Here is a 17,834-nt window from a genome sequence, read left to right on the forward strand (position 1 = left end):
TCTGGCATTGTACAACGTTCACATCAGATCTTTTTTTAGCAATTTTGAAAACTTCTTCAGATGTAGACAAATGGACAAACATAGGCCTAGATTTGGAGTTCGGCGGTAAAAGGGCTGTTAACGCTCCGCGGGCTTTTTTCTGGCCGCACCATAAATTTAACTCTGGTATCGAGAGTTCAAACAAATGCTGCGTTAGGCTCCAAAAAAGGAGCGTAGAGCATTTTTACCGCAAATGCAACTCTCGATACCAGAGTTGCTTACGGACGCGGCCGGCATCAAAAACGTGCTCGTGCACGATTCCCCCATAGGAAACAATGGGGCTGTTTGAGCTGAAAAAAAACCTAACACCTGCAAAAAAGCAGCGTTCAGCTCCTAACGCAGCCCCATTGTTTCCTATGGGGAAACACTTCCTACGTCTGCACCTAACACTCTAACATGTACCCCGAGTCTAAACACCCCTAACCTTACACTTATTAACCCCTAATCTGCCGCCCCCGCTATCGCTGACCCCTGCATTACACTTTTAACCCCTAATCTGCCGCTCCGTAAACCGCCGCAACCTACGTTATCCCTATGTACCCCTAATCTGCTGCCCTAACATCGCCGACCCCTATGTTATATTTATTAACCCCTAATCTGCCCCCCACAACGTCGCCGACACCTACCTACACTTATTAACCCCTAATCTGCCGAGCGGACCTGAGCGCTACTATAATAAAGTTATTAACCCCTAATCCGCCTCACTAACCCTATCATAAATAGTATTAACCCCTAATCTGCCCTCCCTAACATCGCCGACACCTACCTTCAATTATTAACCCCTAATCTTCCGACCGGAGCTCACCGCTATTCTAATAAATGTATTAACCCCTAAAGCTAAGTCTAACCCTAACACTAACACCCCCCTAACTTAAATATAATTTACATCTAACGAAATAAATTAACTCTTATTAAATTAATTATTCCTATTTAAAGCTAAATACTTACCTGTAAAATAAATCCTAATATAGCTACAATATAAATTATAATTATATTATAGCTATTTTAGGATTTATATTTATTTTACAGGCAACTTTGTATTTATTTTAACCAGGTACAATAGCTATTAAATAGTTAAGAACTATTTAATAGCTAAAATAGTTAAAATAATAACAAATTTACCTGTAAAATAAATCCTAACCTAAGTTACAAATAAACCTAACACTACCCTATCAATAAAATAATTAAATAAATTACCTACAATTACCTACAATTAACCTAACACTACACTATCAATAAATTAATTAAACACAATTGCTACAAATAAATACAATTAAATAAACTAGCTAAAGTACAAAAAATAAAAAAGAACTAAGTTACAAAAAATAAAAAATATTTACAAACATAAGAAAAATATTACAACAATTTTAAACTAATTACACCTACTCTAAGCCCCCTAATAAAATAACAAAGCCCCCCAAAATAAAAAATTCCCTACCCTATTCTAAATTAAAAAAGTTACAAGCTCTTTTACCTTACCAGCCCTGAACAGGGCCCTTTGCGGGGCATGCCCCAAGAAGTTCAGCTCTTTTGCCTGTAAAAAAAAACATACAATACCCCCCCCCCCCAACATTACAACCCACCACCCACATACCCCTAATCTAACCCAAACCCCCCTTAAATAAACCTAACACTAAGCCCCTGAAGATCTTCCTACCTTGTCTTCACCATCCAGGTTCACCGATCCGTCCTGAAGAGCTCCTCCGATGTCCTGATCCAAGCCCAAGCGGGGGGCTGAAGAGGTCCATGATCCGGTCAAAGTCTTCATCCAAGCGGGGCAGAAGAGGATCTTCCATCCGATTGAAGTCATCATCCAGGCGGCATCTTCTATGGTCTTCCATCCGGAGCGAAGCGGCAGGATCCTGAAGACCCCCAGCGCGGAACATCCATCCGGACCGACGACTGAACGACGAATGACGGTTCCTTTAAGGGACGTCATCCAAGATGGCGTCCCTCGAATTCCGATTGGCTGATAGGATTCTATCAGCCAATCGGAATTAAGGTAGGAATTTTCTGATTGGCTGATGGAATCAGCCAATCAGAATCAAGTTCAATCCGATTGGCTGATCCAATCAGCCAATCAGATTGAGCTCGCATTCTATTGGCTGTTCCGATCAGCCAATAGAATGCGAGCTCAATCTGATTGGCTGATTGGATCGGCCAATCGGATTGAACTAGATTCTGATTGGCTGATTCCATCAGCCAATCAGAAAATTCCTACCTTAATTCCGATTGGCTGATAGAATCCTATCAGCCAATCGGAATTCGAGGGACGCCATCTTGGATGACGTCCCTTAAAGGAACCGTCATTAGTCGGGAGACATCGGAAGAAGAGGATGGATCCGCGTCGCCTGCTTCAAGATGGACCCGCTCCGCACCGGATGGAAGAAGATCGAAGATGCCGCTTGGAGAAGTTTGCCGGTCCGGATGTCCTCTTCTTGCCGGATAGGAGGAAGACTTTGGAGCCTCTTCTGGACCTCTTCAGCACCGGATTATGGATCGCCAACCCCCGCTTGGGTTGGATGAAGATCTTGGAGCCAGGACGGATCGGTGATACCTGGATGGTGAAGACAAGGTAGGAAGATCTTCAGGGGCTTAGTGTTAGGTTTATTTAAGGGGGGTTTGGGTTAGATTAGGGGTATGTGGGTGGTGGGTTGTAATGTTGGGGGGGGGTTATTGTATGTTTTTTTTTACAGGCAAAAGAGCTGAACTTCTTGGGGCATGCCCCGCAAAGGGCCCTGTTCAGGGCTGGTAAGGTAAAAGAGCTTGTAACTTTTTTAATTTAGAATAGGGTAGGGAATTTTTTATTTTGGGGGGCTTTGTTATTTTATTAGGGGGCTTAGAGTAGGTGTAATTAGTTTAAAATTGTTGTAATATTTTTCTTATGTTTGTAAATATTTTTTTATTTTCTGTAACTTAGTTCTTTTTTATTTTTTGTACTTTAGCTAGTTTATTTAATTGTATTTATTTGTAGCAATTGTGTTTAATTAATTTATTGATAGTGTAGTGTTAGGTTAATTGTAGGTAATTGTAGGTAATTTATTTAATTATTTTATTGATAGGGTAGTGTTAGGTTTAATTATATCTTAGGTTAGGATTTACTTTACAGGTAAATTTGTAATTATTTTAACTAGGTAACTATTAAATAGTTCTTAACTATTTAATAGCTATTGTACCTAGTTAAAATAAATACCAAGTTGCCTGTAAAATAAATATTAATCCTAAAATAGCTATAATATAATTATAATTTATATTGTAGCTATATTAGGGTTTATTTTACAGGTAAGTATTTAGCTTTAAATAGGATTAATTTATTTAATAAGAGTTAATTTATTTCGTTAGATGTAAATTATATTTAAGTTAGGGGGGTGTTAGTGTTAGGGTTAGACTTAGCTTTAGGGGTTAATACATTTATTAGAATAGCGGTGAGCTCCGATCGGAAGATTAGGGGTTAATAATTGAAGGTAGGTGTCGGCGATGTTAGGGAGGGCAGATTAGGGGTTAATACTATTTATTATAGGGTTAGTGAGGCGGATTAGGGGCTAATAACTTTATTATAGTAGCGCTCAGGTCCGCTCGGCAGATTAGGAGTTAATAAGTGTAGGTAGGTGTCGGCGACGTTGAGGGGGGCAGATTAGGGGTTAATAAATATAATATAGGGGTCGGCGGTGTTAGGGGCAGCAGATTAGGGGTACATAGGGATAACGTAGGTGGCGGCGCTTTGCGGTCGGAAGATTAGGGGTTAATTATTTTAAGTAGCTGGCGGCGATGTTGTGGGGGGCAGATTAGGGGTTAATAAATGTAATATAGGGGTCGGCGGGGTTAGGGGCAGCAGATTAGGGGTACATAAGTATAACGTAGGTGGCGGTCGGCAGATTAGGGGTTAAAATTTTTAATCGAGTGGCGGCGATGTGGGGGGAGCTCGGTTTAGGGGTACATAGGTAGTTTATGGGTGTTAGTGTACTTTAGGGTACAGTAGTTAAGAGCTTTATAAACCGGCGTTAGCCAGAAAGCTCTTAACTCCTGCTATTTTCAGGCGGCTGGAGTTTTGTCGTTAGAGCTCTAACGCTCACTGCAGAAACGACTCTAAATACCGGCGTTAGAAAGATCCCATTGAAAAGATAGGCTACGCAAATGGCGTAGGGGGATCTGCGGTATGGAAAAGTCGCGGCTGAAAAGTGAGCGTTAGACCCTTTAATCACTGACTCCAAATACCAGCGGGCGGCCAAAACCAGCGTTAGGAGCCTCTAACGCTGGTTTTGACGGCTACCGCCGAACTCCAAATCTAGGCCTAAATGAGTCAACCAGTGTCTTGAGTAATGTCTCAGATGTAATCTTCAACCATACTGGCTGGATCTCCTCCTTATGGCCAAGTTTGCTTATAATAATGTTCAACACTCTTCTACCAAGCAATTATAGATTGCACACTTGCCTTCATCTGGATTCTCCTTGCTCTTCTTCTTTTACTGAAGCTGCTACTCTACTCCAGGCCATTTCCAAAAACTCACAACACTTACAGTGAACTTAATACTGTCCCAGAATAAGGTGGACGCAACACCCCACTCCAGTTTTCCATTTTGGAGACAAAGTGTGTCTTGTAATCTGAATCTCTTCAAAAAAGTTGGCTGCCTGCTTCTTTGCGCCCTTTCCCATTGTTGCTCAGATGAATAAGGTTGCTTTCAAATTACAATGTGCCTCATGTTTTCCATGTGTTGTATCCAACACTTTTCACCCTTCTTGGTGCCTTTTCCTCCTGTCTGTGTGGATGGTGTGAATGAACTTGAAGTTGACATTTTTCTTGACTATCGACTTGATGCTGGCCATCTACAATATTCAGTTAAGTGGATGGATATAGTCCTAAGGACAACTCTTGGAAATCAGTTTGCAATATACATGCCCCCATGCCATGTGTAAGGGGAGGCCAATATTGATACTTACCCTCCCTGTGACACCTCCTCTACCCAAGTTGTCAATGTCAATCTGCTCAATCTCTTTAAGTGTTCTGTAAGGTGTCTTCTTCTAGACAGGTGTTTTAAAACCTATCTTCTTTCCATGCTAGCAACTATTCAGGGAAGCTGTTTGCTTCACTCAGGTTTATAGGTCCATTTCTGGCACTGTCCCTTTAAGTCAGCTCAAAAAAACATCTATAAAACATCTGAAATCTAAAAATTATATTAAAATATCCTCTTTAAAATACAACAAATTAGAATTACTTAAATGCCATTTTAGTGATACTCAAATGTAAAAAAGCCAATAGATTTCTTGGCTTAAATGTTTACTTTTAAATATAACCATTGCATTAAAAAACAAATCCTTTATTGCAAAATAAACACGTGTTGGGGAAGGAGACATTTTTTATAGCCGTAGAATTTAAACCATTAGTTTCTCTCTAAAAAATAAATCCCCTATTCATACAACAAATAAGTATGACTATAGTCACTTCAGCTTGTCAAAAGAAAAATGTTTTACGTGTTGAAATACAAATCTTGTGCCGAGGAAACATTACACATGTTGCAGGATATAATAACAATCACTACTCAGATTAAAAACACGATGAATACAATCAAGTCATACAAGCTTTTTAAAATTGTTATGACTAAAAAGGGGGATTTAATTATGTTTACCACATAAGCAGAACTACTTATAATATGCTGTGGAAAGTAAACTAATATATATAGGATTTTGTCAAATGATTGTAGGCTTTTAATTCATACATATTTTGTATTCCACACTTTGTTCTCAATAAAACATATACTTGTTAGAAATGTTCTTATTTCCACTAGATTTCAGATGCATAAGACATTTTTCCTTGGACAATGAACACTGAAAGCTGTACAGATGGTTAATATTGTGCTATGCCAATGTAAGAAAACATATTTTTAATTTATGATGAACATAAATTTGGTTCTGGCACAGACTGAACAGGGTATCTTACATTTGACATTTATATTTAGACAGTCTCAGTCAGTTTTTAGTCAGTCTTGACATATCTCCAGTTTGGATTTGTAAAAAAAAAAATTAACATTTTTATTATAATGCTGCAGGATATTCACATGCTTTGGATTTATTCTCTGCTCTTGCTTGACAAGAATGTGCTCAGTTAAAAAAAATAATTCTAGTTTTGTTTTTAATCGTATGATTTCTATTTCAAACAGAGTTTCATACCAAACCACATTTGAGTTCAGTTCTGGGATTTTGGTAATAAAATGATGTTCTTGGAGGTTTTGCAATTTCTAAATAATAACATTTCAATCGGTGGTATTTGTACTTGTGTGGGTGCTCAGGCCATGGACAACGAGTATGTCATTTCTTTCCCAATATTTATTTTTAACTATCTGCCAAATCCAAATCCAATTAAGTTTAATGGTCAATAACCACAAAATATGCAGGTTTTATATCCCATATTGAAATGAAAGAAAAGGTTTTTGTTAATTTTTGTCAAAAATAGACTAGGGAAAATATGGCATTGAAAAATGACAACTGAAGCTCAACAGTGAAATATTACAGACAAATTTATTAAAAATCAGGCCTAGAGGCAAATGCTCTTGAAAAATGTCTGAAATATGGGTGCCTGTTATTCAAATTCATGTTATTGCAGAAATAACACATAACATATAAAATACTTAGGCCTTGCTTCCTTTGCTGGTATAAACTGTGTAAACTGATGGTAACATTAAACATCTCTATAGATTTTAATGGAGATACTTATTGTTTACAACAGCAATGACAACTAGGCCTTAGTGAACATATGCTAAGTGTTGCAGGACACAACATAGGTAATTTCTCACACCTCAGGCAAATGTATTGTTTGGCCTGGCCTCAGCCATACAAGTACAGCCTAATCATGCTAAGACGTCCATCTGCTTTCTAACAATTTCCATTGTAAACAATAAGGCAAAGTCAAGACAGCAGAACAGGGTATATACATGAATTTTACTTAATAAAATCACTCAGCAATTACAGTTACATCTATGCAATTTCACATAAAACTTTTATGTGTTTGTTGTCCCTAAAAAAATCTAAACAAATAACAAAATCACAAGCTTTCATGCAAATATACAAGCTTTTTACATGACTTTCACGCGCAGTGCTGTTTTTTTGCATTGATGTACAATGCTAGTCCATACTCATGAATTATAGTTTATGGTTATTTGCCAAATACTTGTGTTCTCATATATTTTTTAATCTTGCTGGAAGAGTATCAGAGAATAATGAGGGAAACATATATAGTGAAAGTTGCCACATAAAATGGTTTACAGAAATGTGCCAAATAAAGTGACAGAGTAATATGTGCAAGATGTAGTGTCCTTTGAGGAAATGAGTAGCATAAAGAGACCAGAACTACAATTATAGTGTTCCAAAGAGAAATTATGAAAATAAAGTTTGAGAAAGTGAGACAGACCAAGCAATTCTCTGTACAGTAGAATGAGCCAAAAGTGGGTTTGAAATGCTGATAAATGCAAGGTGTGGGTATGACAAATGTTTATGTTAACGGGCTAGAGATTATTAATCAGTATTTGTGTGTGTGTTCTATTTTACATTGCTTTTATGGTTCTGTGTTATTCTAACATTTCTTTGGATTTACGGCATAGATAACAGTGAACATTAATGTAAACCCTCTAAACAAAATGTATACAGCCCTTAGATAAACACAGATATCTCCTATTTTCAGTCACATAAGGGTCTTTAATCACTAGAATTGTTATATTTCAATCTGAGTACTTACTGACTTGAATGACTAAAATAACCAATGAATACAATGATGCTTTTTGTCATCATTTTTTTTAGGTAATCTGTGACAAGATATTCCGGCGCTGGTTTACAAGGAGCATCATGGATTCAACCACTTCCTTTCCACTACAAGTAGAGCTACATAAAGCCGTACAACAATGCGCTCAGTCTGCAAATAAAGACAAACCCTTTTCTCATCTATATAGTTTACTGCGAGCAAGTCAAATGGAACTTAAGAAACAAAATGATTAATCAAATCATTATTTTCCCTCAATCCATAACAGTTTAATCATATAGTGCTGTTAACCCTGGTTAAATGAAGGCAAGGCTATGAAAATCTCATTTCATTTTATGAGTCTGAGTGAAGAAAACTTATTTTTACGTTAGAATATTCCTTTAACCCCTTCCCGCCCTTAGGATGTTCTATGCCATCTTAACTGCACTGGGCTTTAATGCCCTTCAGACGGCATAGATCGTCCTAGCCTTTTGTCTGTACTGAATCCAAAGGCGGTCCCTTAATAGGATTGCGGGCTGGAGGGCATGCCTAACGTCATAGGCACCCTCCCAGACACAATCCCATCATTGAAATCCCACGACCGCATGAACGATCGGATGATTTTACTTTTTAACTTATTTGTTTACAACTTTGTTCTGATGTAGACAAATAAGTCCAGGCGGGAAGAAGTTAATAACTCTACCTGTAAAGTTTGTAATTGGCTGCATCAAAAAAACCTTATCTAAAAAGAAATAACAGCATCTAGAAAAATTCCATTGTTCAAATATGGAAAGTAATTATCATTTTATCAAATACTTGCACTGAAAACATTCCTTATAGAAAACATACCTCATGTTTTTGAAACAAAATCTAAAAGCAGAAAAGAAGATAGGCAAAGGAGCATAAACTAAAAATATATTTTGCAATAAAATGTTTAATTATAAACAGTAGAAAATATAATTTATGTAAGAACTTAGCTTATAAATTAATTTCTTTCATATTGGCAAGAGTCCATGAGCTACTGACATATGGGATATGCAATCCTACCAGGAGGGGCAAAGTTTCCCAAACCTCAAAATGCCTATAAATACACCCTTCACCACACCCACCATTCAGTTTAATGAATAGCCAAGTAGTGGGGTTATAGAGAAAGGAGTAAAACGCATCACAAAAAGGAACTGGAAATATAATTGTGCTTTATACAAAAATACATAACCACCATAAAAAGGGTGGGTCTCATGGCCTCTTGCCAATATGAAAGAAATGAATTTATCGGGTAAGTTCTTACATAAATTATGTTTTCTTTCATGTAATTGGCAATAGTCCATGAGCTAGTGACGTATGGGATAGTAATACCCAAGATGTGGTACTCCACAGAAGAGTCACTAGAGGGAGGGATACAAATAAAAACAGCCATTTTCCGCTGAAAAAAAATAAATCCACATCCAAAAAAAAAAGTTTTTCTCATAATTGAAAAGAAAAACCTTAAAACATAAGCAGAGGAATCAAACTGAAACAGCTGCCTGAAGAACTTTTCTACCAAAAACTGCTTCCGAAGAGGCAAATACATCAAAACGGTAGAATTTAGTAAATGTATGCAAAGAAGACCAAGTTGTGAGTATCCTGATGGAAAAAAAATTAAATGAAGTCCGGAAAACTGCCTTATCCTGATGGAAAATCAGAAAAGGAGACTCACAAGAAAAAGCAGATAATACGGAAACTCTTCTAGTAGAAGAGATAGCCAAAAGGAACAACACTTTCCAAGAAAGTTGTTTAATATCCAAAGAATGCATAGGCTCAAAAGGAGGAGCCTGTAAAGCCTTCAAAAGCAAATTAAGACTCCAAGGAGGAGAGATTGATTAATGACAGGCTTGATACAGACCACAGTTGTGATATTGTGTGTCTGAAAACAAATGAATGGTTCTCTCTTCAACAGAGGCCACACCTGAAGAGCCCTGAAAATAGCACAGAGTTCTAAAATATTGATTGGTAACCACGCCTCTTGAGATTTCCAAACCCCTTGTCCTGTCAGAGATCCCCAGACAGCTCCCCAACCTGAAAGACTTGCATCTGTTGTGATTACAGTCCAGGTTGGACAAACAAAAGAGGCCCCTTGAACTATACGATGGTGATCTAACCACCAAGTCAGAGAGAGTCGAACATTGGGATTTAAGGATATTAATTGTGATATCCTTGTATAATCCCTGCACCATTGATTCAGCATACAAAGCTGAAGAGGTCTCATATGAAAATGAGCAAAGGGGATTGCGTCCGATGCTGCAGTCATGAGACCTAAAACTTCCATGCACATAGCCACTGAAGGTAACGATCGAGACTGAAGGTTTCGACAAGCTGAAACCAATTTTATTCATCTCTTGTCTGTTAGAGACAGAGTCATGGACACTGAATCTATCTGGAAACCTGGAAAGGTGATCCTTGTCTGAGGAATCAAGGAACTTTTTGGTAAATTGATCCTCCAACCATGTATTTGAAGAAACAACACTAGTTGATTTGTGTGAGATTCTGCAGAATGTAAAGACTTAGCTAGTACCAAGATATCGTCCAAATAAGGAAACACCGTAATACCCTGTTCTCTGATAACAAGTAGTGGGGTGAAAGAAAAAGGAGTAAAACGCATCATAAAAAGGAACTGGAAATATAATGGTGCTTTATACAAAAATACATAACCACCATAAAAAGGGTGGGTCTCATGGCCTCTTGCCAATATGAATGAAATTAATTTATCAGGTAAGTTCTTACATAAATTATGTTTTCTTTCATGTAATTGGCAATAGTCCATGAGCTAGTGACGTATGGGATAGTAATACCCAAGATGTGGTACTCCACAGAAGAGTCACTAGAGGGAGGGATACAAATAAAAACAGCCATTTTCCGCTGAAAAAATTAAATCCACATCCAAAAAAAAAAAGTTTTTCTCATAATTGAAAAGAAAAACCTTAAAACATAAGCAGAGGAATCAAACTGAAACAGCTGCCTGAAGAACTTTTCTACCAAAAACTGCTTCCAAAGAGGCAAATACATCAAAACGGTAGAATTTAGTAAATGTATGCAAAGAAGACCAAGTTGCTGCTTTTCAAATCGGATCAACTGAAGCTTCATTCTTAAAAGTCCATGAAGTGGAAACTGATCTAGTAGAATGAGCTGTGATTCTTTGAGGCGGGACCTGACCCGACTCCAAATAAGCCTGATGAATCAAAAACTTTAACCAGGATGCCAAGGAAATGGCAGAAGCTTTCTAAGCTTTCCTAGGACCATAAAAGACAACAAATAGACTAGAAGTCTTCCTGAAATCTTTAGTAGATTCAACATAATATTTCAAAGCTCTTACAACACCCAGAGAATGTAAGGATCTCTCCAAATAATTCTTAGGATTAGGACACAAAGAGGGAAGAACAATTTCCCTATTAATGTTGTTAGAATTCACAACTTTAGGTAAAAATTTAAATGAAGTCCGGAAAACTGCCTTATCCTGATGGAAAATCCGAAAAGGAGACTCACAAGAAAGAGCAGATAATTCGGAAACTTTTCTAGTAGAAGAGATAGCCAAAAGGAACAACACTTTCCAAGAAAGTAGTTTAATATCCAAAGAATGCATAGGCTCAAAAGGAGGAGCCTGTAAAGCCTTCAAAAGCAAATTAAGACTCCAAGGAGGAGAGATTGATTAATGACAGGCTTGATACGGACCAAAGCCTGCACAAAACAGTGAATATCAGGAAGCTTAGCAATATTTCTGTGAAATAGAACAAAAAGAGCAGAGTTTTGTCCCTTCAAGGAACTTGCAGACAAACCTTTATCCAAGCCATCCTGAAGAAACTGTAAATTCTAGGAATTCTAAAAGAATGCCAGGAGAATTTATGAGATAAACACCATGAAATATAAGTCTTCCAAACTCGATAATAAATCTTCCTAGAAACAGATTTACGAACGTGTAACATAGTATCAGTCACAGAGTCAGAGAAACCTCTTTGACTAAGCACTAAACGTTCAATTTCCATACCTTCAAATTTAACGATTTGAGATCCTGATAGAAAAACGGTCCTTGAGACAGAAGGTCTGGTGTTAAAGGAAGTGGCCAAGGTTGGCAACTGGACATCCGGACAAGATCTGCATACCAGAACCTGTGAGGCCATGCTGGTACTACCAGAAACACAAACAATTGTTCCATGATGATCTTGGAGATCACTCTTGGAAGAAGAACTAGAGGCGGGAAGATATAAGCAGGTTGGTAAAACCAAGAAACTGCTAACGCATCCACCAACTCTGCCTGAGGATCCCTGGACCTGGACAAGTACCTGGGTATTTTCTTGTTTAGATGGGAAGCCATCAGATCTATTTCTGGAAGACCCCACATCTGAACAATCTGAAAAAACACATCTGGATGGAGAGACCATTCCCCCGGATTTAAAGTCTGATGGCTGAGATAATCTGCTTCCCAATTGTTTACACCTGCGATATGTACCGCAGAAATTAGATAAGAGCTGGATTCCACCCAAGAAAGTATCTGAGATACTTCTTTCATAGCTAGGGGACTGTGAGTCCCACCCTGATGATTGACATATGCCACAGTTGTGATATTGTGTGTCTGAAAACAAATGAATGGTTCTCTCTTCAACAGAGGCCACACCTGAAGAGCCCTGAAAATATCACGGAGTTCTAAAATATTGATTGGTAACCTCGCCTCTTGAGATTTCCAAACCCCTTGTCCTGTCAGAGATCCCCAGACAGCTCTCCAACCTGAAAGACTTGCATCTGTTGTGATTACAGTCCAGGTTGGACAAACAAAAGAGGCCCCTTGAACTATACGATGGTGATCTAACCACCAAGTCAGAGAGAGTCGAACATTGGGATTTAAGGATATTAATTGTGATATCCTTGTATAATCCCTGCACCATTGATTCAGCATACAAAGCTGAAGAGGTCTCATATGAAAATGAGCAAAGGGGATTGTGTCCGATGCTGTAGTCATGAGACCTAAAACTTCCATGCACATAGCCACTGAAGGTAACGATCGAGACTGAAGGTTTCGACAAGCTGAAACCAATTTTATTCATCTCTTGTCTGTTAGAGACAGAGTCATGGACACTGAATCTATCTGGAAACCTGGAAAGGTGATCCTTGTCTGAGGAATCAAGGAACTTTTTGGTAAATTGATCCTCCAACCATGTCTTTGAAGAAACAACACTAGTTGATTTGTGTGAGATTCTGCAGAATGTAAAGACTGAGCTAGTACCAAGATATCGTCCAAATAAGGAAACACCGCAATACCCTGTTCTCTGATTACAGAGAGAAGGGCACAGAGAACCTTTGAAAAAATTCTTGGAGCTGTCGCTAGGCCAAATGAAAGAGCGACAAATTGGTAATGCTTGTCTAGAAAAGAGAATATCAGAAATCGATAGTGGTCTGGATGAATCAGAATATGAAGATATGCATCCTGTAAGTCTATCATGGACATATAATGACCTTGCTGAACAAAAGGCAGAATAGTCCTTATAGTCACCATTTTGAAAGTTGGCACTCTTACAAAACAATTCAAAATTTTCAGATCCAGAACTGGCCTGAATGAATTTTTTTTTTTTTGGGACAATGAATAGATATGAATAAAACCCCAGACCCTGTTTATTAAACTGGTATGATTACTCCTGAAAACTCTAGATCTGGAACACACTTCAGAAAAGCCTGAGCCTTCACTGGATTTGCTGGAACGTGTGGGAGAAAAAATCTTCTCACAGGAGGTCTTACTCTGAAACCTATTCGATACCCTTGAGAGACAATACTCCAATCTGCCCAAATGTCTGTCCCCCACCAACTGAGCTGGAAAGAAGGCTGCACCTTCATGCGGACTTGGGGGCTGGCTTTGGTTTCTTAAAAGGCTTGGGTTTATTCCAACTTGAAGAAGGTTTCGAATTGGAACCAGATTCTTTGGAGGAAGGATTGGCTTTCTGTTCATTATTCTGTTGAAAAGAATGAAAATGATTAGAAGCTTTAGATTTACCCTTAGATCTTTTATCCTGAGGTTAAAAAAACTCCCTTCTCCCCAGTGACAGTTGAAATAATTGAATCCAACTGAGAACTAAATAAATTGTTACCTTGGAAAGAGATAGTAATCTAGACTTAGATACAATGTCAGCATTCCAATATTTAAGCCACAAAGCTCTTCTAGCTAAAATAGCTAAAGATATAGATTTAACATCAATATTGATGATGTCAAAAATAGCATCACAGATAAAATTATTAGCATGTTGAAGCAAGCGAACAATGCTAGACAAATCAGGATCTGTTTCCTATTGCGCTAAGCTTTCCAACCAAAAAGTTGATGCAGCTGCAACATCAGCCATGGATATAGCAGGCCTAAGAATGTAATCAGAAAATAAATAATCTTTCCTTAGATAAGATTCAAGTTTCCTATCTAAAGGGTCCTTAAAAGAAGTATTATCTTCAATAGGAATAGTAGTACATTTGGCAAGAGTAGAAATAGCCCCATCAACTTTGGGGATTTTTTCCCAAAACTCCAACCTATCTGCTGGCAAAGAATACAACTTTTTAAACCTAGAAGAAGCAATAAAAGAAGTACCAGGCCTATTCCATTCCTTTGAAATCATATCAGAAATAGCATCAGGAACTAGAAAAACCTCTGGAGTAACCACAGGAAGTTTATAAACAGAATTTAAATGTTTACTAGTTTTAGTATCAAGAGGACTAGTTTCCTCAATATCCAAGGTAATCAACACCTCTTTTAACAAGGAACGAATATACTCCATCTTAAAGAGATAAGTAGATTTGTCAGTGTCAATATCTGAAGTAGGATCTTCTGAACCAGATAGATCCTCTGCAGAGGAGGATAATACAGTATGTTTTCGTCATTTGAAATTTAATCAACTTTATGAGAGGTTTTAAAAGACTTTTTACATTTATTAAAAGGTGGAATAGCAGACAAAGCCTTCTGAATCACATCAGCAATAAAATCTTTTATATTCACAGGTATATCATATACAGGGAGTGCAGAATTATTAGGCAAATGAGTATTTTGACCACATCATCCTCTTTATGCATGTTGTCTTACTCCAAGCTGTATAAGCTCGAAAGCCTACTACCAATTAAGCATATTAGGTGATGTGCCTCTCTGTAATGAGAAGGGGTGTGGTCTAATGACATCAACACCCTATATCAGGTGTGCATAATTATTAGGCAACTTCCTTTCCTTTGGCAAAATGGGTCAAAAGAAGGACTTGACAGGCTCAGAAAAGTCAAAAATAGTGAGATATCTTGCAGAGGGATGCAGCACTCTTAAAATTGCAAAGCTTCTGAAGCGTGATCATCGAACAATCAAGCGTTTCATTCAAAATAGTCAACAGGGTCGCAAGAAGCGTGTGGAAAAACCAAGGCACAAAATAACTGCCCATGAACTGAGAAAAGTCAAGCGTGCAGCTGCCAAGATGCCACTTGCCACCAGTTTGGCCATATTTCAGAGCTGCAACATCACTGGAGTGCCCAAAAGCACAAGGTGTGCAATATTCAGAGACATGGCCAAGGTAAGAAAGGCTGAAAGACGACCACCACTGAACAAGACACACAAGCTGAAACGTCAAGACTGGGCCAAGAAATATCTCAAGACTGATTTTTCTAAGGTTTTATGGACTGATGAAATGAGAGTGAGTCATGATGGGCCAGATGGATGGGCCCGTGGCTGGATTGGTAAAGGGCAGAGAGCTCCAGTCCGACTCAGACGCCAGCAAGGTGGAGGTGGAGTACTGGTTTGGGCTGGTATCATCAAAGATGAGCTTGTGGGGCCTTTTTGGGTTGAGGATGGAGTCAAGCTCAACTCCCAGTCCTACTGCCAGTTTCTGGAAGACACCTTCTTCAAGCAGTGGTACAGGAAGAAGTCTGCATCCTTCAAGAAAAACATGATTTTCATGCAGGACAATGCTCCATCACACGCGTCCAAGTACTCCACAGCGTGGCTGGCAAGAAAGGGTATAAAAGAAGAAAATCTAATGACATGGCCTCCTTGTTCACCTGATCTGAACCCCATTGAGAACCTGTGGTCCATCATCAAATGTGAGATTTACAAGGAGGGAAAACAGTACACCTCTCTGAACAGTGTCTGGGACGCTGTGGTTGCTGCTGCACGCAATGTTGATGGTGAACAGATCAAAACACTGACAGAATCCATGGATGGCAGGCTTTTGAGTGTCCTTGCAAAGAAAGGTGGCTATATTGGTCACTGATTTGTTTTTGTTTTGTTTTTGAATGTCAGAAATGTATATTTGTGAATGTTGAGATGTTATATTGGTTTCACTGGTAAAAATAAATAATTGAAATGTGTATATATTTGTTTTTTGTTAAGTTCCTAATAATTATGCACAGTAATAGCCACCTGCACACACAGATATCCCCCTAAAATAGCTATAACTAAAAACAAACTAAAAACTACTTCCAAAACTATTCAGCTTTGATATTAATGAGTTTTTTGGGTTCATTGAGAACATGGTTGTTGTTCAATAATAAAATTAATCCTCAAAAATACAACTTGCTTAATAATTCTGCACTCCCTGTACATTAGATGTTGAAGGAATAACAGGCATTGTACTAGTACTGATGGAAACATTCTCTGCATGTAAAAGCTTATCATGACAACTATTACATACTACAGCTGGAGATATAATCTCCGCTAACTTATACAGATACACTTAGCTTTGGTAGAACAGTTATCAGGCAGCAGGGTTCCAACAGTGGTTTCTGAGACAGGATCAGATTGAGACTTCTTGCAAATTAAAAAAAAACAACAACATATAAAGCAAAATGATCAATTTCCTTATATGGCAGTTTCAGGAATGGGAAAAAAATGCAAACAGCATAGCCCTCTGAGCATAAAAAAGGCAAGAGGCATATAGGAAGTGGGGTTTAAATAATTAAATTATTTGGCGCCAAGTATGACGCACAACGCAAAATGAAATTATTTTGGCACTATCAACATTCGGAAATGACGCAACTCGCATCATGGCAGACGCAACCTTGTAGAAGGAAACCTGGTGTCAACTAAGACGTCCAAAATTACGAATTTGCATCACCGAACATACCTTCGCGCCAAAAAAATTCTTGCACCAAGAATGACGCAGTAAATATCAGCATTTTGCGACCTCGCAAGCCTAATTTTGAAAAATTGAAGGGACACTCAATCAAAATTAAACTTATTATTCAGATAGAGCATGTCATTTTAAACAACTTTCCAATTTACTTCCATTAACTAAATGTACACAGTCTTTATATCTTTAAACTTTTTCAGTCACCAGCTCCTACTGAGCATGTGCAAGAATAAGTGTGTATGCATTTGTGAATGGCTGATGGCTGTCACATGGTACGTGTATGCATTTGTGATTGGCTGATGGCTGTCACATGGTACAGGGGGAGTGGAAAAAGACATAGCTTTTAAAATTGTCAGAAAAAAATCTACTACTCATTTGAAGTTCAGACTAAGTGATATTGCATTGTCTTGTTATCTTGCATTTGTTGATTATGCAAATCTACTGTGTTGACTGGTCCTTTAATGAAAAAGCAGTCAATTTGAAGAAAAAACTATACCCCAGGTAAGAAAAAATAACTTCCTAAATATGTTTCCCACTTTTGAAACTTATTGGGGGGTAGTTATCAAGCCATCAACCTCAAATACGCTGGAATTCCGCAGCGTATTTGTGGCGAGGCTGATTCGCCTTAGTTATCAAAGGCTAGAGACCGGCAAAAGTAGAATTTTGTGACGTAATCTTCGATCCGCCGGACTCAGTCCGACACAGATCGATTCTTACGTCATTCCAGATGTTCCGCACACAAGTGCGGCACAATCTGACTACTTTTGCTAGTTATCAAAAAACTAGCAGGTACGCTCGGCACTTTTCCGGGCCAGCGTACCTGGTTTTCAATCCGCCTCCCTGGAGGCGGCGGATCCCATAGGAATCAATGGGAGTCTGACCATAGCGAAAGTACAAGTTCGCTGCTGCCAGACATCCCATTGATTTCTATGGGAGCTGTCTACACCTAACACCCTAACATGTAC

General features: G+C 38.3%; 1 protein-coding gene across 1 annotated transcript in view; it reads left to right on the top strand.

The window, feature by feature from the left end:
- Positions 1-8,833, top strand: part of DIPK1C (divergent protein kinase domain 1C) — a 185,422-nt gene extending 176,589 nt beyond the window's left edge. Inside the window, exon 4 of the mRNA XM_053714864.1 lies at positions 7,828-8,833. Within this exon, the coding sequence (XP_053570839.1) occupies positions 7,828-8,022 (195 nt within the window). The 3' untranslated portion in view covers positions 8,023-8,833. The remainder of the gene's footprint in view (positions 1-7,827) is intronic.
- Positions 8,834-17,834: the final 9,001 nt, after the last annotated feature.

Source organism: Bombina bombina, chromosome 5, assembly GCF_027579735.1.
Source record: "Bombina bombina isolate aBomBom1 chromosome 5, aBomBom1.pri, whole genome shotgun sequence".
Taxonomy (NCBI): Eukaryota; Metazoa; Chordata; class Amphibia; order Anura; family Bombinatoridae; genus Bombina; species Bombina bombina.